This window comes from Rhea pennata, chromosome 8 (genome assembly GCF_028389875.1).
Source record: "Rhea pennata isolate bPtePen1 chromosome 8, bPtePen1.pri, whole genome shotgun sequence".
NCBI classification, from domain to species: Eukaryota; Metazoa; Chordata; class Aves; order Rheiformes; family Rheidae; genus Rhea; species Rhea pennata.
The window spans coordinates 21,918,190-21,942,183 of NC_084670.1; the positions used below are offsets into that span (position 1 = coordinate 21,918,190).

At 36.1% G+C, this 23,994-nt stretch overlaps 1 protein-coding gene across 1 annotated transcript in view; it reads left to right on the top strand.

The window, feature by feature from the left end:
• SLC30A7 (solute carrier family 30 member 7) overlaps positions 1-23,994 on the top strand; it is a 30,570-nt gene that overhangs the window by 2,342 nt on the left and 4,234 nt on the right. The window contains exons 3-10 of the mRNA XM_062581769.1: positions 2,927-3,040; positions 4,718-4,805; positions 6,297-6,423; positions 7,368-7,523; positions 9,179-9,229; positions 10,646-10,781; positions 21,701-21,791; positions 22,792-22,941. Coding sequence (XP_062437753.1) covers positions 2,927-3,040; positions 4,718-4,805; positions 6,297-6,423; positions 7,368-7,523; positions 9,179-9,229; positions 10,646-10,781; positions 21,701-21,791; positions 22,792-22,941 — 913 coding nt within the window. The remainder of the gene's footprint in view (positions 1-2,926; positions 3,041-4,717; positions 4,806-6,296; positions 6,424-7,367; positions 7,524-9,178; positions 9,230-10,645; positions 10,782-21,700; positions 21,792-22,791; positions 22,942-23,994) is intronic.

The window sequence follows — 23,994 nt, forward strand, 5'->3', positions numbered from 1 at the left end:
CTGCTTTTTTATGGGCACCTCGCCAAAATCTCCCATTGCCTTAGGTTTTACTTTAAAGTTTGTTCAGAAAGTCTTCATCTCTATCTTGCTTTGGTAACTATAGTACCTAAGGAAGGGGATATCATCATCATAAACTATCCTTAAATGTGTAATATGTATATAAACATTTATATGTTACCTTATATGTTATATGTGTTAAATTTATATAAGCATATACATAAATGTGTATATATACCTATGTGTTTATATGTGTGTGCATGTGTATAGGTTCTGCATATGTATGTGTACATAAAACAAGACTTTTATTTTCTCTTCTGCTCCCCTCCAAACCACTTCTTCCTGAGCTGAGTTTTTCATCAGAAATGTTTCAGATTAGTCATGGAACTGATTTCAGTCAGGCTGAAATGGATTGGTTGGTTAATGCTGAGTAAATTAAAATTTGTCTAATGAATCTGTGTGGCTTCAATGTGAAAATCTAGCTGTCCTCTAGAACTTTTGCCACCAGTAATTGTTCTTTATTCCTTAATTTCCAATAGCTGAGTTATGTTCATCACTGTTCTTAGACAGCCAAAGGAATTGGTAAGGTGAAAGTTTAAGGAATACTTCCCTGCAGATGTACAGAACTACTGGTTCATGGTTAGTAAATTAGGCGGTTTTTGACAACTGCTGTGTTGTTTTAAATTCCACTTACATGCACAATACAAACTGACAGAAACTCTAGTCTGTAAGCAACTATCTCATTAATGTTGACCTCAAGTTGCTTTGAACTTTGTAGGATAAAAGAGCATGCTAAACTTTCTGCGTTATCATAAGCAGCCAGTCAAGATTGTGATTGTGCATCAGTCATTGAAATAAACCATTTGACAAGTAGTCTTTCAGCCTCTGCTTACTTCAACTTCTAAATTGAGGGGAAGTGTGTGTCTTCTAGTCAGTAGCTTGCAGCTGATAAGGCAATGATTTAAGCACTGGTGAGGTTTACAAGCAGTAGCTTGGCATTGTTCTAACACCACTGTACGTTTTTGAACTGAAATTGCCTTAGATTCACTTGCCTGAAAGCACAGATGGAATAGGTGCTTCTTTGCTTTTATTCTTGAATGGACATTTTACAGTCTGACTAGAGAAGATGTGGTGGTCACCAGCAAAAGGAGAAAATTTGCCGTCTTTAAACTTACCAAAAGGAAGAAGCAGCACAGCAATTTAGCACACCCATGTGCATTCTGCAGGACTAACCAGCTTGTCTTTTAAAAGGCAGACTTGCAGATGACCTGGTTGAGAGAGCCAACTATTTGCTAGGTTGTTGTTCTTTCCTCCTGGATGAAGCTTGTAGGTCATAAAACAAAAAATGTTGATCGAGCTCTGTGCTATTGGGAATATTACTGCTGCTTCCTTTGATTTAGCTAGTGTAGCTTCACCACACTGAATTAACACATGCCTAGCTAAGTAAGAATAACTTACCAATCTATTTGCCAGTGTTACCTAAACAGGTTTAAACATATTTAGGAGAGTCTTATTTATCTGAAAAGATAAATATTTAATTTCTGCATATTTAAGTGCTTTTTTTTTTTTTTTTTTTTTTTTTTTAGTTTGGTAAATATACCATATCCTAGCTACTCAGAAAAGCTAATTGAAGAACTAGAAAACTGTTGTCACAAGAGCAAAATTAACAGAAGCTGAGCATTCTCGGAAGCTCTTCTTCAGTTGGAGTGTTTTGAAATTGGCATCTTTTTAATGCTAATTAAATAATTCTTATGCGTACATTTTTGTGTTTTGTAATGGATATTAAACTAAACTTTCCTAGGCTATCCCACGTCTTTCATGTACTTGGATGAAAAGCAGGCTTTTAATCTTTAATATTAGAAAGATAAGTTTGGTCACAATGTATAAGGAAATTTCTATTCTGAAAAATTCCCATACACTAAAGGCATGTTTCTCAACATATTTTCTTTGACAACTGTCAGGGTGTTGACTGCTTGGATCACTAGCATTGTTATGAGCTCTGTTTTCGGAACATTGGAAACCTTTATCATCCAGTCATTTTGCTGAGATGCTGCCTTGATTTTTGAGCAGTATGTTGTGGTCCTGATATTTGGAGTCCTTGGGTATGTCCACAGCAAAAACTCTGATTAATATTTTTTTTTTCCGGTGCTGATATTTTTGTCAGAAAGCAGAACCAGTAGAGCTGTGAGAAAGTGAGCTCAAATCTAATTCTGTGTCAAGAAAACTAGGTCTTATTTACCATATCTATATAATAGATGATGATCTGAAAAACTGTAGGAAACAACTTTGTATAGATCATAAGCATTTGCTGTAAGAGGTGAAAAATACTTTTATGTCTGTAGCTGGTCAACTAGATCAAGTTCTTTAGTTAATGTGTAATAAAAGTAGGGTTTGGTTTCTAAACAGTTTTCTGATTTGAGGCAGTAAACTGAAGAGAAGCATATTTCTTTGATAGAATTTCCAGAATTCTTGAGGTGTTACAGTAATCCTATGTGCTTAAAATGGGAGCTCTGTAATAGAGAAAATGGATGAATGTCGCTTGTCCACCATTCCATGGTTACTGGGTGATGAACAGAGGAAAAATTATTTATAGTGTGTGGGTGCATCTACTTAAGTGGCTTTGGTTCGTGTCTGTGGAATCCACTCCTAAAAAAGGTGTGCTAGGAGGATTTTTTTGCTAAGTGCTATTCCTAAGCAACCTTCACTAAGCTTACAAAAGCAATTTTGTTGGCACACTTATATTGGTGATACAGCATGAATTTTTCCTCAGTGGTAGCAGAACTGTGTCCAAAGATGAAGCTTAGAGCCACTATTTGCTCTGCTGTTGTGTAAAAGATTAAATGTTCTTTGTGCTTCCCGGAGCCCCCCCGCCATACATAACTTACAGCTTCAGAACATAACCTTTTTTTTTTTTTTTTTTTTTTTCCAGTTTAGGTCTAATATCAGATTCTTTTCATATGTTTTTTGACTGCACTGCTCTTTTGGCTGGATTAGCAGCTTCGGTTATTTCAAAATGGAGGTCAAATGATGCTTTCTCATATGGGTAAGAAACTTCAGGCTATTACCTTAATGTATTTTAGTAAACATATAGGTGGTAATTTCTCATTGTATGCACAAAAACTTTTTGCAGAACATGAAAAAACAATATTGAAAGTGTTTTTTTTTAAGGAGAGTTATTTAAACTTTAAATGAAGGATGAGACATTTAAAACTTTAAAGGTTTAGTGAGTATCCCTTGTAGAAATGGTGGTTAAAAAAAAAAAAAAAAAAAAAAGATTGCTTTGGGGGAATAGATTTATCACTTCTAAGAGCTCTGCGGTGATAGTAGTGGAAACAAATCAAGTTGCAGAGCCAGAGGTTGCCCTGCATTGTCATGTGTTCATGGCACAGGGAAGCAAAGAGCAGTTGCCTCGTGGGTTTGCCCTCAGAGTGCAGCGAGGTGCCTTACGGGGAGTCTCGGGCTGCTGGTGCTCCGTGCCTGCCTTGGAACAGACAGTTACCTAACTGAAAGGAGCTAAATCTCAGCGATGCTGCATCTGAGGTTATAAACCATGCCAGTCAGAACCGGCAGAATACGATAGCTGTGGCTACTATGAACAACATCAGCATAGCGGCACTGTCCTGAAGGCGAGGTATGTCTTCCCATGGTGCAGGGTTGCCCTTTATGGATATAGCTGCTGTAGGTTGCTGCATTCCCCATAGCTTCACTCACATGAGAGTCAGCATTCAGCTTCAGCAGCCTTGCCTAAGCAAGGCTTTGACTTTGAAACTCAAAGCACTGTCTAATTAAGGTGGAAGCTCCTGTATGCCTAGGAATCAATTTAGGAAGAACTGGTTATACCATGAACTAGTTGCAATGAAGGCAGACTCTATATTAGTTAACTACTCTGTGTTTAAAGAGCTAGCATTCAATGTATTGGAGAACAGCCACAATTTTATGAAGTTTGGTGTTTGCTACTGGAATTACATGTTATTCTAACCTGACTTTTTTATTGGGAAAATTACTAGCGGAAATAATTAATTTTTACTTAACCTTTACTAATGTTTTAAAAATCCTCCTACTAAAGTGGGAACAAATTAATGTATCATTGTTGATATTTAACAGAACTTCACATCAATAGACTTGGATGTTTATATCCCACCCACTTATTTTACTCTGTGGCTTCCAAATACAAGTTTGTACCATAAATTCCTGTAGAGATGTTGTTAAATGGGAAGATTTTGAAGTATGGTAAGTTTTCTTTCACCTAGGTCGTATTCTGGCTGACGAGGCAAGCTGAATGATCTTGCAGTTAGGTCTGTGGACTTAAAGAACTGTTCCGCTGGACTGGTGGGTTGAGGAGGAGGGTTGTTGTGAGATACAGTATCCTACTTGCTTAATTCTCTATTCCTCCTTTGCTTTCCATCCCCTTATTCTTTCAGTGATTTGTTACCATTACCTTCCAAAAGATCTCAAAGGTGCATCACTTACTACAACTATGAAAACTGAGTAAAAGTCTGCTGTAGTGAAATTTCTGAAACTTCTACCAGAATCAAAACAGTGAATTTCATATACATTTCTCTAGTTTATATACTATTTCTTAATTTAAAAAATTCTTGTATAATCCAAATGTTTGAGAACTAGAAGGAGATTATACTCCAGTTTCTTAGTTTTACTTTCAATTTTCAGCATTTAAATAGCAGTGGTAATACCTAATATTACTCTCCTCTGTTTCTTGCAGGTATGTTCGAGCAGAAGTACTTGCAGGTTTTGTAAATGGTTTATTCCTCATCTTCACAGCCTTCTTTATTTTTTCTGAAGGTGTTGAGGTATGTTAATGAGGTCAACTGCACTTGTTAATTGTCACATTTCTGTTTATAGTATGTTTTAGTGGGAATAAAATTATTGCAAGGGAATGTTTTATGTTCATAATTGGTTAAAAATCTGTGATCTGAACAGAAAATAAGGCTATCTGAAATTGCAGCTTAATGTGACACACAAAAAACATTTTTCAGAATATCTTTACAAGCCAGTCAGAACTACCCTGTGCTCTTTTCAGCCATTATAGTATTTTATAGAAAGATCTTTACTGCTCATTGTTAAAAAAAAACAAAACAAAACAAGTCATTCAGAGGGGAGAAGTATAATCATAAGAAATGGAAATATATTCTGTGAGGGAGTTTAACTAACTAGTTAAAGAACATCATTCTCTAAATTTTGAAGTCTGATATAAATACAGAATAGTAACGGTTTTAACTTTTACCAAGTCACTTTTCTTGAATGTTCTTTTATAAGGTGATTCAGCTAATAATTTAGAGATTTCAAATTTAGACATTGACGTTGTATGCTCCTAAGTGTGTTAAGACAGCATTGATTTGATAACTGATTCTGATCAGCTTGTGTGAATGCTCTTACTTTTTAATGGGAGATATGCTATAAATTTTTTTAGACTTTCGGTTTAAATAAGTTAGTTTTGAGTTTTGAGCTGGTAGAGGATTAAGAAGAGCTTTCAGGAACATGTCTTCTGTGCAGATGAGACTGTAAATACTTGAAAAATCAGTAGAAACTACAGGGCTCATGGTATCTCTGACATTTACTCTGGTTTCTCCCAAGGTTTTTGAATCTAGATTTTTGGGAGTTTAAAAGAACTGCTACAACTTTTTCTTGCTTTCATTACCTTCATCCACTCACCCTTTTAAGAAGGTATGAGGGTGACTGAGCACTGGAACAGGTTGCCCAGAGAGGTTGTGGAGTCTCCGTCCTTGGAGACATTCAAAAACCATCTGGACTGGATCCTGAGCATTATGCTCTAGGTGACCCTGCTTAAGCAGGGAGGTTGGACTAGATGATTGCTAGAGGTCCCTTCCAACCTCAACTCTTTTGTGATTCTGTGAAGAAAGGAAGAAAATGAAAGGCCTTCTAGACTCTTGCAAATTGTTTGGTTGACTTAGGCAATCCATGTGTTATAATGAACTTAGATGTTTTTCTGTGGTATTGAGCCATATCCTACAGCATAATGAAACTGATTATGGTCAAAGCTAACTGTAATGGTATTGGATTATTTTACACTACTTTCACAGCTTTATTAAACGAATAAAAAAAACCCCTTCAGCTTCAGATAGTGAAAATCAGTCTGTCTCAAAACTGGAAGTCCTGAGTAATTCCTAATTATGTCATTATATATACCTGTTTGTATGAGAATGCTCCTGTATCTAAGCAATTTTGTGCCATTGTTTCCTTTTTGTAGTGACTTTTAATAATTTGGTCTTGTAAAACTCTACATATCTATTTATTTAACTATTTATCTATCTATTTATTAGAGAGCATTGGAGCCTCCTGATGTGCATCATGAGAGACTTCTTCCTGTTTCTATATTGGGATTCATCGTAAATCTTATAGGAATATTTGTTTTTCAACATGGAGGTCATGGACATTCACATGGTTCTGGTATGATGCCTGTAGTTTTCAGTGCTGTTTCCTTTCTTAGCATTCTGTGTTCCAGGACCTGTTATCCTCCAATGACCACCTCAATACTGGATTTTTTTTTCTTTTTTGGGGAAAGCCAAGGAAAATGTGTATATGACTTGTTGCAATCTTGATTTTTAAATTTTATTACTAGTCCTGGTTCTTCTTATGTTGACACCCGCTATCTGGAAGACTTAGATCTCTAGAGTCTGCTTTCTAGAACACGCGCGATTCCGCATCTTACTGGAAGAGATTTGCAGAATATGTTTTGGACAAAAATAAACTGGAGTTAGAGATAGTCTCTAGAAGAGATTTTACAAACCAGCATCCAAACCAAATTTTAAATGAGGGATGGAGAGTTAGTTTCAGGTGCTTCTAAACTTAGTCTTTTGAACTTTAAACACAGAATTTATTTGCCTAAATGTATACAGTAAACACTTTTTTTCCCCTGAAAAGCTATATGCATCCATTTCAGCATAATATATCAACTGTGACATAGACTGATGGAAGAAAATAGTCCATGTACTTTTAGGCAGCATCTTAAACTTGATTTTTTTTTTTTTTAATGTTTGAACAGTAGCTATCTTCTGTTTTCTTAAAAGAGCTATTTTAATGCATTTGTATGAAATTTTGTGCACATTTTCTCCCAAATGCATTAAGTCTAGCCCAACTTACCTCAAAAGCAGGAATATACAAAAACATTTGACTTCTCAAATCAGGTAAATATTTTGTACAGCTACCTAGCGTAGATTTAGGTTGTAAACGGTTTGTGTTAATTTTCTTCTGGTAAACTTATTAAGTCATACCTTAAGATGACCTGAAGAATTAATAGTTTTCAAGTATCTTAAACAAATGTGAGCATATTAAACAAGTGTGCTTTTATTCAACACTTGAATTCATATTCTAACAGTGTTATTTGTTTGTAGGGCATGAACACAGTCATTCTCTATTTAATGGTGGTCTCAGCCATGGACATAGTCATGGAGGTCGTGGTCACAGCCATGAACACAAACATGGCCATGGACACACTCATGATCATGGCCATAGTCATGGACACTCTCATAGTCAAGATTATTGTCATGGTAAGTACCTAGTTAGTGGCATAGACTGACTGTCTTGACTCGATTTAAATTTGCTGCTACTGATTTTTCTGAACAGATGAGAAGCTGTTGATGGCTTATTGTAGTGAGCATATTTGGAAGTAATTTCACAAAATATGAGGTGCATGACAGTGCCATGTCTTGTGGTTTCTTTTGGTCAATGCTGTTTCACTTGTGATCTGTGCAGTAAGTTCAGAGCTAGTTTTTAAACGTTTTGCTTTACCTACATTTTTTTTTCCAAATGTTCACCTTAATATGTTGCATGTAAGCAAAGATAAAACAAATGTTTGTTATAGCAGTATAATGAAATGAGTCATCGAGTGTTTTGTTTTTATTTCAGTTTTTGATTTAAATTAATAGATGAAGTTAAGCAGCTTTACTAACATTCTTGACTGGGATAATTTTACACATCAAGAAATTAGGAAAGATGAAAGTGTAATTTCACTTTGGGTACGTAGGGATGTTGGTGGTACTCAGTTTGTGAACTCACATGTAAGCTTTTCCCTTTTCTGTCCATTTGTTGTCTATTTCCAAGCTGGTTAAGGTGCAGAGTACCTTTCTTATAGCTATGCTTAAATCTTTTCTATAAAGTCAAACAATATATGAAGAGACATGCCCATAAAATATGATAGGTAATCCTCACCATGGGAGAAGAGGCAATGTGGTTGCTACTTTTGTGAAACAATATAAATGAAAAAATTACGGAGTACAGAGTTGTCCATCCTGCGTGACTACGCCATAAACCAAAGTCTGATGTGACTGAAATGTGTGAGTTCAGAGGGGATAGAGTGGTAATTTTCAGACAGGAGGTGACAAAGACTATAAAAATATTTTCTTGGCTTGCCATTTCCTTAGTATTTTTAGTAGAAAACTGCTGTTTGTTTTCCATGGGTTCTCTAAAGGTGGTTGGAAAGCAGGAGCATCCCTGCCTCCTGCCTCTTCCTTGCTCTCCCCCCTTTCCCCTAACTTGACTGTTACATCTTCTGTTCCACAGGGATGAGATTATATCTGTTTTGTGCACTTTGAAAAACAAATGAGTGCACCTTTGTGTAAATTAAGTATTATATATCCTCAGTAAAAATCATTCACTGTTCTTTAACAATGCCTCCTATCCTCCCATATGTGTTCCGTAGAGGCACATGGATGGGAGATTTTTTTTTGACTTAGTTTTTACCTTCTCAATGTCTTGTCCCTGTTGTTCTACATTAAGTATGAATGCTTGCTGAAGTGCATTATTGCTGTGCAGCAAATTCATGTGATCTCCTTCTTCCTTCTTGCTTGTTTATATGGCTTCTGTTCTTGAGGTGCCTTTTGCTAAACATCTGAAGGCTTTTTATTTCTTAAATTGTGTTCATTAGAAAATTGTTGATCTGCTTTATATATACATATACATACATACATATATGTGTGTGCGTGCATCTACCATTGTATAATGTGGTACTGTCTTTAAAAACCTGTATTTTAAGACTTAACCTAACTGTTTCATTGAAAACTCTAGGCTAGTTTGGGTTTTTAATAGTTAGAGCAAGCTAATCATTGTGAGTAGCTTGTCAGTTCAAATACATTTCAGAAAAATAATGAAATATATCCCGTGAGGGACATTGCGTAGCTTAATATGCCTATAATCATCTTCACAGATGACCATTCTCTTGAAGGGACAGCTGGATCCAGCAAACAGATTTTACAAGGTATGATCATAGGAATTACGTTTCATTACACATCTGTTTTCCAGATAAATGCCATCTTTTTCTAAGAGATAGTTTGTGAAGTCCCTTTACCAATGAACAGACAGTGCCATGCTCTATGCATGACTAGGTGTTGGCACGTTCCCTGAAGTCTAAATGGAAAGCTATGTCAACCCCGTTTAAAAAGGAGATCCCAAAAGCTGGGATTGAGTTTGTTCCCAGCACTGAAAAATTTACTAGTAGTAGAAGTGTAGAAAAGTGGTTAAAAGCAGAAATTTAAGATATCTGATCACAACATATGCTCTGAAAGTTAAGAAACTCTAATGGAATGCATTTGAAAAACGCAGATCAACATAATCACTGAAGGGCACCTGAGCTTAAAACTTAAATTTCATAAAACTATTCCAGCTGGTTTAGACAAGATGATCACACACTCTATAATCTCTTTGCGGATAATTGGAGGCCATGATCTCCTGGGCAGTAGTATAAATAAATTACTGATGATTTACATGTCAGTTTTGAGCTTTGATTTCCCTGTTCCTTTATATGTTTAAAAGTTAGTGGCAGAGAAATGTACAGTATAAGAAGTAGTAATTGTTTGACATACCCAAATATCCATGCTGTTTCATATCTTGATGGATGCTTTCTGGATTAGAGGTCATACTTTAGCTATTGTTTGTAGTCCTTGTAAGGGAGCATTTTCAACCTCTTCCAGTATTTATAGTACTATATTCTGTGTATATGTACTCAGTACTTTAATAATACATATGAAAAGACTGACTTTCAAATGAAGGCATATTTTAACCAAAGCATATCAGAAAGACTCATTTTTCTGTAATTCTATTTTAACTTCTCAATATAGGCTTATTAGAAAAATCAGTTGAAGAGCTAATTTATAGTTGTGAGTTATTTTCCTGTGTGGAATCATTTCAGTCCAAAAAACTGTTTGGAAAGCTGTTTCTGAATGGCTATTCCTATCACTGCCAGCAGGGAGCTCCAAAAGATAAACTTTGGCTAGCTGCAAAATGCTTCTTATCATGTCTTTTCATGTCTTTTAAACTGATCATGAAAAATAACATATTAGATTGTCTATACTGTAATATGACTGGATAATAAATGAAAAATTTTAATTTCATCTGTTAACGACAATACTTAAGTTGATAGCAAATGCCATGAAATATAACTTAATGCTAATTGCAGAAAACAATATGAATTCTTATATAACCATTCTCAATGGTTTATGTTTTAAGAATGTGTTGAAATCCTGTGATCACTTTCTGTATATTTGACCAAAAACTGAGAAGAATTTAACAAGCATAAATCATATTACAGTTCTTGCAACTCTTCTCAAACTGTCCTTGAAATATTTCCATTTACTGTAAGAATATCAAGTTGTATTGATACTCAGTCTCTTAACAGGTGTATTTCTACACATTGTTGCGGACACACTTGGAAGTATTGGTGTAATCATATCTGCTATACTGATGCAGAACTACGGTCTAATGATAGCAGATCCTATTTGTTCAATGCTGATTGCACTACTTATAGGTGTAAGGTAAGTACTGACATCAGTGACTTTTGGTAGTATGTTTTGATGCTGGTTACAATGGCACAAATCACAGCCCAGAAGAACAGATCTATCTGCTTAAAAAATGCATTTACACTAATGCTTCACAATGTCTGCTTTTCTTCCAAGAGTGGTATTTCCTCTATTCTGTACTGCTGTTTTGGCATGTTCTCACTTGAGTCATCTTGTTCTTCCTTTTGTACCTTTTAGCCCTGTTGGCATAATACTACAAGAATGTCTTTCAAGTTCAGAAATGTAGCACATGCTTATATAAACCAATGTTCTGTATTAGTAAATGGAGCAGAATGGCTTCAGTGCAGCAGAGTCGAGCCTGTTGGCACAGGATGTATCCTTGTCTGTCCTTGTTGAATCAAGGCTGTTCTTTTCTTTTTTTCTTTTTTCTTTTTGGAGAGAACCATTTCTTCCTTTGTATTTATATTCTCAGCCATCCCAATTCCTTTTAAGATCTGTTGGAAATACTTCAAGTAGTTGTGTGCTTGTGCTGATGTTGCTTACTAGGATCACTGTAAACGTGAAACTACTTGGATTAGATGAGACAAGCAAACATTTCATTCAGGGACACTGTGGTTGAGCAATGTCTGGCAACGGCTTCAATGGTGGTAGAGGGCAGAGTGCCACAAGTTCAGTTACAAACTAACAGCTGAATACCTTTCTCTCTTTTTAACAAGGGGCAGGGAAGCATGTTAGAGGAAAATCTGAAAAGCCTTTGGGGTTATTCTAGAACAGCACATTACATACACATGGTAGTGAGGAATAAGGTACAATAAATAGCGGTCTCGTGTCCAAAAGTGTAAATAAATACTATTAAACAACACAAAGGCGAACCCAAACTCTCAAAGAATATCTGTCTGAAATTGCAGTCATCTCATCTTGTTTAAGGTATATTTCAAGCCAAGTCATCAGTTGTCAAGTGTAAAACAGCTGTACTGTTTAAAAAAAACCCTGCAGTTAGCCTCTGCACCACTGCTGTGCCAGCGTGAAAGAAAAATGAACTTGCCTCTGCTAACTGAAATGCAAATGTCTGCAGCGTTATCATAATGATCCTAGAGGTCATTTACAGTGATCCTGGACAATCAAAATAATGTTATAGGGAGAGGTAAACGTTAAGGTCTGTGATCACGTCAAAGGACACATCAGACTGGCATCCCCTACCTTTCTGGCATAGAATCGTAGATCTACCAACATAGTAGATCTATGATTAGCTTTATTATAAAAATCCTATTATAGAATCTACACCCTTCTTCCAACTTCTTTATGTGTGGAAGACACACAAACAAATGACATTCTCATTCACATGCTATTTTCAATTCTGTGTGTGTTTTACTGTACATAAAGCTGGACCCTTAAAATATGAAGTATACAAAAAAGTGTTCTCCTCACCTACCTCAGCAGTAGCTTCTTTCCCCATCGGTTAACCTGCACATTCTGTTTTCCATTTTTGAAGATCTCATTAATAAAATTTGTTGGTTAATGATTTGTACTTTGTGAAATTTAATTACAGGATGCTTAAATAAACATGTTGAGTTTATAGGAGAGTGATAATTAACCTCTAGCAGATTTCTGCGAGCATTCTCTAGTGCTTGAAGCAAGCTGCCCAACTCTGATAAACAGGGAGATTCACATCAGTGACTGTGAAAGCTGCTATGCATATGGTATAAACATGCCATATATGGCATAAACACAACGTGGCCACAATTATTCAGATGCCAGAAAGGTAGGGGATGTGCTGTTCTAGAATAACCCCAAAGGCTTTTCAGATTTTCCTTTAACGTGCTCTTTTTTTGTAACATGGGCTCAACTAATGATAGGATATATAACAGGTTTAGATAATATTTGAAAAAAATTAGGGCAAAACTAACTTCTGAGAGAGATTACACTGAAATTTTGTGATACATGCTTGCAAGCAAACGTTAAATTGATATTTGCAGGAGCTGTATCTAGCTCTGTTTTTTTAAATTCATTTTTGTTGTTGTTCAGTATTTAGTACAGTGATTCCTCACTGTATTTGTGGGCCTTTCTGCAACTTCAATAAATTACTTTGGCGGGGGGGGGGGGGGGATTGATTCCTTTCTGCAGTAGTTTGGGGTTTAAGTTAAACAGTTGTCTGCTGTTCTGGAGGAATGTTTATCAATGTCACTTGTGCAGAGCCGCCAGTCAAGGATTTGTTGTAACCCACTTATCTGGAAAATCTCCCCCTTACTAGCTAAACCAACTTTGACAAGGTGGGCTGGAAGCATATGTATGCCCCCCAGATGTGGAAACATGCACATCTGTTTAAAGATCAGCATCTGTTCTTTGTGGCTGTAATAAAACAAGCACATTTTTGAGCGTAAGAGATGCAATCCAATAAAGTTCTTATCCAAAAGTCTTCATACTGTCTAGGGATTTTGCCTGACTTGGAATCATAAAGATTTGCTTGTTTCGACTAGGGCTGAGTTAAAAGCCCCAAGGTGCCGCCTCTCCCTACAAAAGTGCTTTAGCTGATTCATTTAAAATTGAAAAGTATTACATTTTATTGCTGATCTCCCAGAGCTAACTTGCACAACTCCACATTTTAAGTATATGAAATTGTCCATTTTCATTTTAGTTGCCTGCTTAAACCTCTGGTTCTACATTTAATGTATTGGTTATTAACTAAATTAGAGAGATGATAATGTCTGCACTACTACTGCTGATGTTACCATCAGCTGTTGGTGAAAGCAAAACCTTGAGCTTGGATCATCTGCTATGTCTTTGAGTACTCTGAAGCATTGAAGTCAGTCAGCTGGAACTGCAGAATTTGTCTGGGAATGCTTTTGTTCTTGGCTGTCAACTAATTTGGAAAGGAGACTGCTTTCTTAGGAGAATGTCAGTTTTTTGTGTTGACAGGTATGTTTCCCCTTGTTCTGGTTGCAATGCTAATTTTATCTCCCTTGACTATTCTTTGGAGGATATCTGTTACCTAAGAGCTAACTGGAATTGATTTTACTATCTAACTGCAGTCTGTTGCATTGGAATGAGAGAGAAAATTCTATTTTTGAGTGCTCATACTGGCCTTCTGTCACTTGTTTTCATATGTTATAATACCATAAGACCTGTTTAAATACAAATACTTTCCTATCACCAGGAAATAACTTAGGGAGCAAATTATGGATACAGCAGATGGCTATATCTGAAATCATGATAGGAGAGTTGTCCAGACTTGAATCCTTTCTGTTAATTTTTAGATAGTGAGGATAAACTATTCTCAGTGTTATGATTTAGAAGACCTACCAGTTGTATATGAAATAAAGCATGTGTTGAGCAAATGGTTTTCATAAATTTGAAAATTCCCAATAAAATAAGAGCTAGGAAATGAGTTTTTATTGATATTGATTGAAGTCTTTCTACTCTAAGGGAAGAATGGTAAGAGGAATGTAGGTTATGGTGCCAGTTTGGATATATATCCAAAATATGGATATGGAGAATGGATTTACCTTTTTAAATGTACTTTGAGAGGATCAGGTAACTCTTGCAATTTACTTTTGGTACTGCAATGAGCTGTGTTTTAGTTGAATGCCTGAACATACTGTGTTCATAAAGTTCTTAAATTTTAAATGCAAAATGCTTAAATCTTAGGAATGTGCATAGAGCATTTGGCATAATCCAGATGTATCTGGTGAAAGTGTAAACTATATGAAGCTTATTTAATTAAACTGAATAGTAGTGCTTTTGACATCCCATTTATAGCTAAGGTTTGAGATAAAAGGCTGAAGATGATAGTGATGATGCCTTTTGAGGCACATGAGACTCTCTGAGGGGCATTTTAGTAGCTTGCTTTTTACCAAGAAAGTTTTCAAGAAAATAAGGTGAAAAACAACAGGCAAACTAAGATATTCAGAAGAAAACTACTGTGTAATTGGTGAATTTGTTTGATACCTATCACGTTTTTAATAGATTGAGATTATTGTTTGCTTTTTTGGCCAAGTAAAAATGTGTGTGTGATACTTAATCTATTAGAGATTTGGCTTCAAAAATGTATCCTCTAAGTTACTGTAGTGGTAAGTAGTGGTTTGGTTTAGCTTAATTACATAAAGTGTGGTACATAATTAGGTGGGAGGTTTGAGCCAGGGCTTTTTTTACCGTCTCCCTTCTGGGATACCTTTGTATCCAAAGAGAGGGAAGAAAGGCAGGACACAACCCCCTTTTCCCTTCTTGGAACTGTCTAGTAGACCAGGAGAACAGCTAAGCAGTTGCATGTGAGTGTGGAGGGAAATGATGTTCTCACTGGATGTTGATCTTAATCCAGAGCTGCTCATATATAGGTGAAATAACTGTTCATTCATTTTATGCTTGAATGTCTCTTTTCTTCAATGCAGGGCAGTCCTCTAACTTGATTACTGGAGTCGTGCTTGCTCTGTTAGTGGGTCTTCTGCTCTGCTCAGTTCTCTCAAATGATGGCAACACTTCCCAAAAGAAATCACAAAAACATCTCTATAGGGTGACTGAAGAACCTCTCACTTACAGTATAGAGAAAGCTGTGCAGCATCTAATTTGTGACCTGTTCGGTCATGTGCAGATGCACACATAGTTGAACAACGCCTCTTCAGAGAAATAAAGCAGTGCTTTGAATTCAAATAGTTGAGCCCTCCTGTACATAACAGCTCTAATCAGTGTAGACTGTTGGCTGCTAACATGGTCAGCTCCGTGTTCCTGTGATCTTTCACTAATGCTGCTCTAAGGTCACACACTCTCTGCCTGGCTCCTCTCAACTTAGTGTAGGATGTTCTGGCTATGCAATGGAAATACGATGGGGGATTTTGTTGAGGTTGTCTTCACTGAGAAACAAATAGAATTTTTTAAGTTTAGTGGAACAGAGCTCACATAGCTTTTACTATAGTACAGTGAGGTAAGATCAGCACTTCCCTTTAGTTGACCATGACTGTCTACATCCCAGTAAAAGCTTGTCTTCACCGAGTTTATACAGAAATACTGTTTAAACCTATTAAATATCTTGCTTTAAAATTCATCTTTTTGGAGGAAAGAAAAATAGCCCAAATATTACTGTTTTGATATGGAGAAAGAAAGGCATGAAATCAGGTATTTTCCACTTTGTAAACTTCATTATTGTGTTACTTGCTGGAGAGAGTTGCTTTTTCTCCATTTATTTATTTGAGTCTTGACAAGCAGAGTGCTTGGTAGCTTGTGGTTTCTCAATTGGAGGGCTATATCCTGTAGGCTTTTAAAATCTCTGCATCCTAAATCCATGGCCAGTTCTGAGGGCTGAGGCTGCTGTGGTAGGGTTCTTCTGGAGCTTTTAAGTGGTCCCAGATGCTCCAGCGTATCTAGTGAATCTGATGAATCTGATTTCTTTTATTACTTTTTGTACTGTCTCATGAACGTGTCTATTTAGTTTAAAGATGTAAATAGGACATACTGAATAGACAAGTCTGTTCTTAAATGCTTAATGATCATTTTGTTTGAAGTCCTTTAAAAAAAAAAAAAACTCACTCTTTTCAGGTTTTCTCCAAGATATTTTCTCAAAATGTAATTTGCTTGAGTCAATAAACAATTACCCAAGTCTTTAACTGCTTTAAAAATTTAAAACTAAATGTTTATTTCTTTTAGGTAGAAATATTCCAAAATACTGAAGCAATTTTAGTATTTCCATCAGCTATGTGATATTAGTCATCAAGCAAAAACTATGGCTCCAGTATAAGGCAGGAAGCTTGTCAGAAACCACTATTAAGCTGTGTGTTTCTAGAAAGGCACTGTAGACTAAATATGATACTCGATTGGGTAGAGCATGTGGATTGCATAGTAGTAGTCAAAGAAATTAAAGCAGTTAACTTCAGTTATTTAGTGAAGTAGTTTTCTTGGGTTACATCATTTTTACATAAAACCTAGAGCTGCCTTAGCCTGATGTAATGCAAAAGAGTTTTAGGGGAGAACAAACCTGTAACGTTTGTGGTGTAGAAGTATGAAAACTGACTTTGTTTTTAAGTTAATGCTTTGCTTGACATGCAATTTTAAGCAGATTGTCCTAAGTTTTTAAATGAAGTGCTGTATTCACTAAGATTCAGAAGGAATGCTCTGCAGTAAAACTCTCCTGAACTAGCATGTTTGTAGTTGGACTTGTTTTGAGCTGTCGTCATTAAATGGCGTGCACTACCTTTATTTACAAGGTGATGGTATCAGCCAGCCTCAGTTGAGGATCAGAACCCTGTTTTGCTAAGAATATGTCTATTGAAAAGGTGATTTGTGCCTTAGATAGTTTCCTCACAAGGAAATAAGATATTCAATCTGGTAATTGATGCATTAACTGCCACCTGTATTGTCTTTACTGAGATTTTTCTTACCTTTATAAGCTTCAGAGTTTTTTTTTTCCCATGGAGACAACTTAATTTCTCTGAAATTTCATGACAGCTCTCTGTAGCAACTCAGAAAAGGGTATAGCTGTAACAAGTGGTATTTTCTTTTGAGTGAAAGAATAAATCCCATTTCCTTGATGACTGAGGTTGTTAAAATCATAAATAAAGGTGCATGTTCCTTATCAGCTCAGTACATGGCTGTGTAAGAATCAGTGCTAATGTTAAATGGTAGAGTAAAAGGTGTTCCTAGCCATTAGTTAGCTTTCATTTCAAAGTCAAAATCCCCCCCCCCAAAAAAAAATCTAATAATGAATGTTAGTATTAGTGATAATAGTAATATTTAATTACTAGTGATTAGTAACAATGTCATTTTTACTAGTATTATCAGTACTGCTGTAACATTAGTACTGCATAATTATGAGAATGGATTGTGTGAAATTGGAAAAGTAAATATTAAACTTTTCAGTTGTAATCCTTGTCTTCAGGAAAGCCTGCTGCATTTTGCTTAAAAGTGCCATTGCCTAATGGATTTTTTTTTAATAAAACTTGAAAGTTTTGAAATAAGTTGACATTCTTGGCACTGCAGATATGGGTGGAGGCTGGAAATGTATGATTTTGAAATTGCGCTTTACTTTTTAGGCTACTGTACTTGAAGAAAGAAACATAGTTGGCCTCAAGTCCTAGCAGGGTTCGTTTACATTCTACAAAACCTATTACAAATATCCTTTGTTTTTCGTAGTATTGACAGCAATAAATGAATATCCTGTTTGTGATCTGCCTACAATGAGTATGTAAAGGGTCTTCATCCCTTTGTTTTTTTTTCAGTTTTGACTCTAAAATGATGCTAATGCTAGACAATATTGCTGTCTAGAACTATATGAGCAGTAACGTAAATGATAATGGACTGAAGTGGGCATGAGTCTATTATCTGAATGTGATACAAGTTGGTTGTGATTCTAATACCTTCTTATACAGAATGTTTGGTTTGGATTGTTAATCAAGCCATATGTAGTTGCTGCAAACTGGATTCATCAAATTCATGTCAGTGGATTTTACCTGTTTCAACACATTCATTTTCTTTGTAACTGTGCATGTGCAAGTGTAATGTGCTTTCTTGCTGTTAACTCTTTTTGCACCCACTAGCCATTTTTACTGTTGTTGCTTTTTGTAGAGAGTATGTTAATGTCCTGTATCTTTCTGCGGGTTAGTACCTCTTCCAAATCCTATTGCCCTGTGTAATATTGTGATACAGTAGATTTTGGTGATCGGAACCAGTTGAAAAATTTTACCTGCTTTAATAGCAAAACTTAGGGAGTGCTTACGCATGAAAAAAGCCCTCAGTGAGAATTCTGCATTATTTTCCTTAATAGTCTTTGTAATTAAAAAATAAAATAAGAGGAAGTATCAGCACAATAGTTGCTGCAGATACAATCACGTGTATTTTGCACTACTACTGACTAATCAAAAAAAAAAAAAAAAAAAAAAAAAGGAAAGCTTGGTCAAACTCTAACCGCGTTTTCAGCCTGCTTGGTAGTATCATCTTTCCTAGTGTTCGTGTGTGTTTGGTTTTAGTCACATGAGATGCAACTAATACTCCTAGTGCCTCCTGATGATTAAGTGATATTGGGCTTCCGCTTGTGTTTGAAAAGAAAAGTGAGCTTTGTTTTTGAAACAATGGAAAATCAGAGAGAGCAGAAAACTCTGCATTCTATAATTTGTCGTGTTAGTTTGGCTTACCCTAAAAGAATACCTCGTATGATAAAAGTGTCTCTCGGGGTGTAGAGATGTGTGCATGGGCTTGTGTGCTCTTGCAGAATTTGTGAGGCCATATCACATCACTGCAGCTGTCTTTTGGTCTTTTCAGCTTAACAAAAGGTAAATTCATAGTTGAACACTGTGCCCGAGAAAGATGTGACCTGGGATATGCTTCAACATTCATCTACAGTGTTAAGCCGCTTCCTTACTTAGTTGTATTATTTGGACTCTTAAGATGTTACTGTTTCAGTTAAACACCACGGTTTTGGGTTTCTTGTTAAGTCTGGATAAAAGTTATAATTTGTGGAAATTATTGCCAAGTATTTGTACAGGAGGTTTCTCTTAAAGCCTTAGTATGGAGCCATTTTAGAAAACAAATCGGATAAATCTTGCCAGCAAGAATACAAACTTTTAAACTATAATGCCTGTGCTAGGAGTGGAATGTCTTTCCTCATTCACTTTTTATTTATTAGTCGAATTTGTGCTAATGGTTCTATCAGATTTTAAGTGCTGCTTAAAATTGAACACCATCACTTGGCAAGAAGAGACAGTATTTAGTGCTTGCACACACCCTACCAATGCTGTAGACTCCACCTTGGAAGCCAGTTTCTTAAAGTAAAAGCTTTTCAGAATTAAGCAACTCTAAATTTAAATATATCTTCAGCTGAATAGCTCTCTAACAGGGTTTTAACTTCTCCTTTTCAGTGTGTGTCCTGTTCCAGAATGAATCAACCAGTTTCACTGACCAAATTGTTTTTAGAATGGGCACCACTTGCTAGCTTTAGGTTTCCATAGGTTCTCTCTCCAAATCTCCCAATTGCTGATTCATTTCCATTAGACCAGATAATGTACATTCATTTTATTGGATAACCTAAATATTTCATTCAAATCAGAAGCATTTTGTTCAGAGTTTTTACATGGATATTCTTCCCAGTATCTTTCAGTAGAAAAGCTCCATTTTTTTCAGTACTTTCCCTCAGAAAAGATTTGCAGGTATGCATACCCCTGTGCAGGTATGTTTGAAGCTTTTGGGTGCATATTGTTGGAGGGGCCTTGATAAATTTATGGGGATAGTGGCACTATTCAAAGATTTTGTGATTAGTTTACATCTTGAACTTGTGTGTTGATCTTTCAAGGTTATTATTAAAAGCAAGCCTGCATTTTTAACTTGTCAGTTAAACTGAATCAATTAAGCAATGGATTATTTGGCACTTTAGCTTCCTTTAATGTAGGTTATTTAGTGAGGGGGGAACACTGATAAAAGCAACAACTTCCCTACACTTCTGTAATCTGCTGTCTGCTGAATGCGACGCCCTGTAAGCTTACTTTAGACAGATGAACGTTCAGGGTATTGCAGTGTGTTCAGCTGTCTTGGTGACAGGCCCGTCTTAAGCATCCTCTGCCTGCTCCTAATTGCTCCTTCCTATTTCTAAACTGAAGCAGTACAACTGTGTGAGGCACATTGGGAGTGCATCCGGCGGTGGATTTGGCTGAAAGAACAGGTGTAGGGGCCGAGAGGCTTGCTCTGAGAGTGGTTGTTTCTCCAGCTTGGTTCCTTGCACAGGAGCCCTGCACTCCCTGCCCCGCTGGGGATTAGCAGAGAGGTGAGCTGAGGAGTGGAGGCTGCACACAAATTGGCATCGCTTCTGTGTACAAATGGAACGATGCCTTTAAAGATGGAAGGGAATGGTTAGGTCATGCTCTTCACTATCTTTGAGTATATAGTTGTTTTCTGCAGTGCATTCTGTATTGCTCCATGTGGTTTTAAAAGAGACTTCTGCAGTTTCCTTTAATAGACAGCCTAACTGATGTCTTACAAATTTTTTTCTGTGTGATTTTTTTTTTTCTCTTAACCTCACTGCTCATGTACTTCAGCTGTGATGGCAGTATTGGATGGTGAAATTTAGCTTACAGCTTCTGAAATGTATCATCAGTTTTGCTGGAGATTGTACAATATGTACTTGAAACTAGATTGTTGTTTAGCTTTCAACATTGGGCTACAGATTTTTAACATCTTCCTGAAAATTATAGGATGCATTAGTGAACCAAACATGATAGGCTAATCCTAAACAAAGTTTACCATACTGAATACTTAAAGGAACAAATTTTTAGTATTGGCTTCAGCGTATAGCCCTACTGGTCTCCTGTTTTTTAGGTAGTTTTGTGAGCGTTATTTTTTAGTTTGCTGATTAAACAAGACTATGCAGCCAGGAGGGAACCTCTAATTGTTTCCAGATGTTTAATGCTGGAGCTTGGATAAGGCCCTACACTTAGTTCACTTCAAGAATATGCTAAGCTGTCTGTTTCTGACAAAATAATTTTGTGATAGTTGGACTGATCCATAGTAATTTTGTTTTATGACCTCCCCATTATTATCTTAGTTCATAAGAAAAATATGCCTTAAGCCAGACACAAAAGCAAAAATGGTTTCACTTGCATATTTTATGATTGTTTGTGATTGCCTTTGAAGTAGATTTTGCCTTTGAGCTATAGTTACCAGCTGCTTTGTCACATAAGTTTTAAGACACTTAGAGACTCCATCCCAAATCCCATAATTACATTGTTAATCTGTGATTGTCCACTGGTGGTCTCTGTGAGAAATCTGAGGGAGCAGTATTCTTGCCTTTAGTAAGACACTATAGCAATTTTCTCAGCTTTTTTGTAGCAGGTTTTCATGGCAGCTCTATCAGTTTCTAGTGAAACTACTAAAGTAAAATTCTTCAAGAGAGTGAAGGAATGTTGTGTTACTGCTTATTCTATATGTTTTGAAAATATGATAATAACTTTCTTATTTCTTTCTAGTGTTGTTCCACTTTTAAAAGAATCCATTGGAATTTTGATGCAGCGAACGCCTCCTTCCCTGGAAAATGCTTTGCCTCAGTGCTATCAGAGGGTGAGCTCTTATTCTTGGGCTGTTTTTGCTTAAGATCTAACTGCTAACTAATTGAGCCTCAATTGTGTATTCTGAGGATGTTTTGCCTGTAATGGCCAAGAAACCTTCCTTAGATTCTATAATGGAGATACCATTTTGATTCTTTATTTCGGAAGTCCTAAATTGCATGTAATAGGTTCAACTCAATTTGTGTCCTAAAACATATTACATTGGTTTAGAAAAATAGATCCCAAAGCCTTTCCTTTCCAAGTACTTTGTGCTGATGAGTAGTGCGTAATGTTCCTGTTCCATTTTGCTCAGGATAGTTTTTGTCTCCCTCTCCATCTCCTTATGTCTTTAGGAAAGTGAGGTAGCTTTAATGCTGAAAGCCTGTATCACACTGTATAGGTTACCCTGGATTTGACGTCTCCCAGTATTCCTCTTTAACTTATCTGCTACTGTGTCATGTTCTGAACATTCAGTGTGCCTTTGCGAGGTTAATAAAATGCATGTGTGGAAAAAATGCCACTGTTTCAGATTGCAGTTGTCACATGAAGGGTTTGCTAAACTGGGACAGAGAAAAAAGAATTTTGTTGGGACAGACCTAAACCCTTGCAAAATATTTACAGAAATACAATATATTAGTATTCCTGTTAGTAGTTAGAATCTCTCACAAAATGTTTATGGAAAAATTCCTGGCTAACCTCTGCATTTACAAAAATTACTGTTTAAATTTGAGATGGCATTCAGTTAAGTAACTTTGTGTCTCTTCTCTCATTGACAACTGTTTTCAGAAATGTACAGCAGATTTCAGTAAAATATATGTAGAATACAATGATTCTGTATTTTCCTTATAACCACTGAGGCAGTAATAAGGAATTTAAGTGAAATACCACGAACTGCATAGTGAACTAGCGGAGGTAAAAGGATGCATCAGCTTCTAAAATGTTTTATAGAAAAACACAGTGTATATAAATGTTTTTTCAGAAATACGTTTTTTCAAAAGTTGCTTGTCTTTTAGGTGCAGCAGTTGCAAGGAGTTTACAGTTTACATGATCCACATTTCTGGACCCTCTGTACAGATGTTTACATAGGGACTTTGAAATTACTAGTAGCTCCTGATGCTGACGCAAGGTGGATTCTAAGCCAGACTCACAATATTTTTACTCAGGTATGTCTCTTGTCAGTGGAAATGGTGCACATGTTGAAGTGTGTATCACCTTTCTCATGATGTGATGTAATTCTGATCCAAAAAAAAGTGTTTCTGGTTTTGGTATAACTACTGAAAAAATTTTATGCTGTGAAGAACAATTTCAAAAATCTTGTGTAGTGAGGTAGAATTGCTGTGCCTCTCTGCATTAGTTTTTGCCACTTATTGGAGTTAACAGTTTTAGCTTTCTGAAGTGTATCAGATGAAAGTGAAGCCCTATATTGATTGGTGAGAAACCAAGAAAGCAGATGAGGATTCCCTGCAGGTAAGATTTTTGACCACAGATTGGACCTACTTCATTTTTCACTGTGCTGATGCTGTATTTGTCATTCATTGCTATTCCCTAAGAAGCCACATTTTTTGCCTATTTTGTGTTGCCTTTTAGTAACATCCATGCTGTGGTGGTGGTCATTGGTCAAGACTTAACTAGTAGTTGTTATCTTTTGATGTATCTTTACATCAAAACTTTAGTATCTTTTTATATAAAGATAGTGACGTATTTGATAGCATTTGAAGCTAATAGGAAATGTTGGAATTCTTGTGACCAATAGAAACCTTATTGGAAGCTGATAGTTCTTGCCTAAAGAAGATCAAAATGTCAGAAACTTCAGCCATTTTTTCTATTGTTTCTATATATATTTAACAAATAAAAAAAAAATCATTTTGGTTACCTTTTGAAGTGTATGTACTGGATATGAATAGTCTATAAGCAAAATCTAGAGTCTGTTATGCATGATGATGATAAAACTAAGGAAGGCCACCTAAACCTTGTTTCCTACAACTTTAGAGAAGAGAAATGGTTTGATGCAGTTCACATGCCTAGAGAGTTACCAGAAGTTATTTTGGCATGTCATGTGAATTCACTGTAGCCATTCTTATTTCTTGCTTAAAACTTAGCTTACAATAGGTTCAAACAACAAATCTCATGTTAGGTTCTTATGCTTTGCTCCATTTTAAACTGACAGGTCTTCAAGCAGATAACCTTTGAGGCAGATAAATTTATACAAAGGAAAG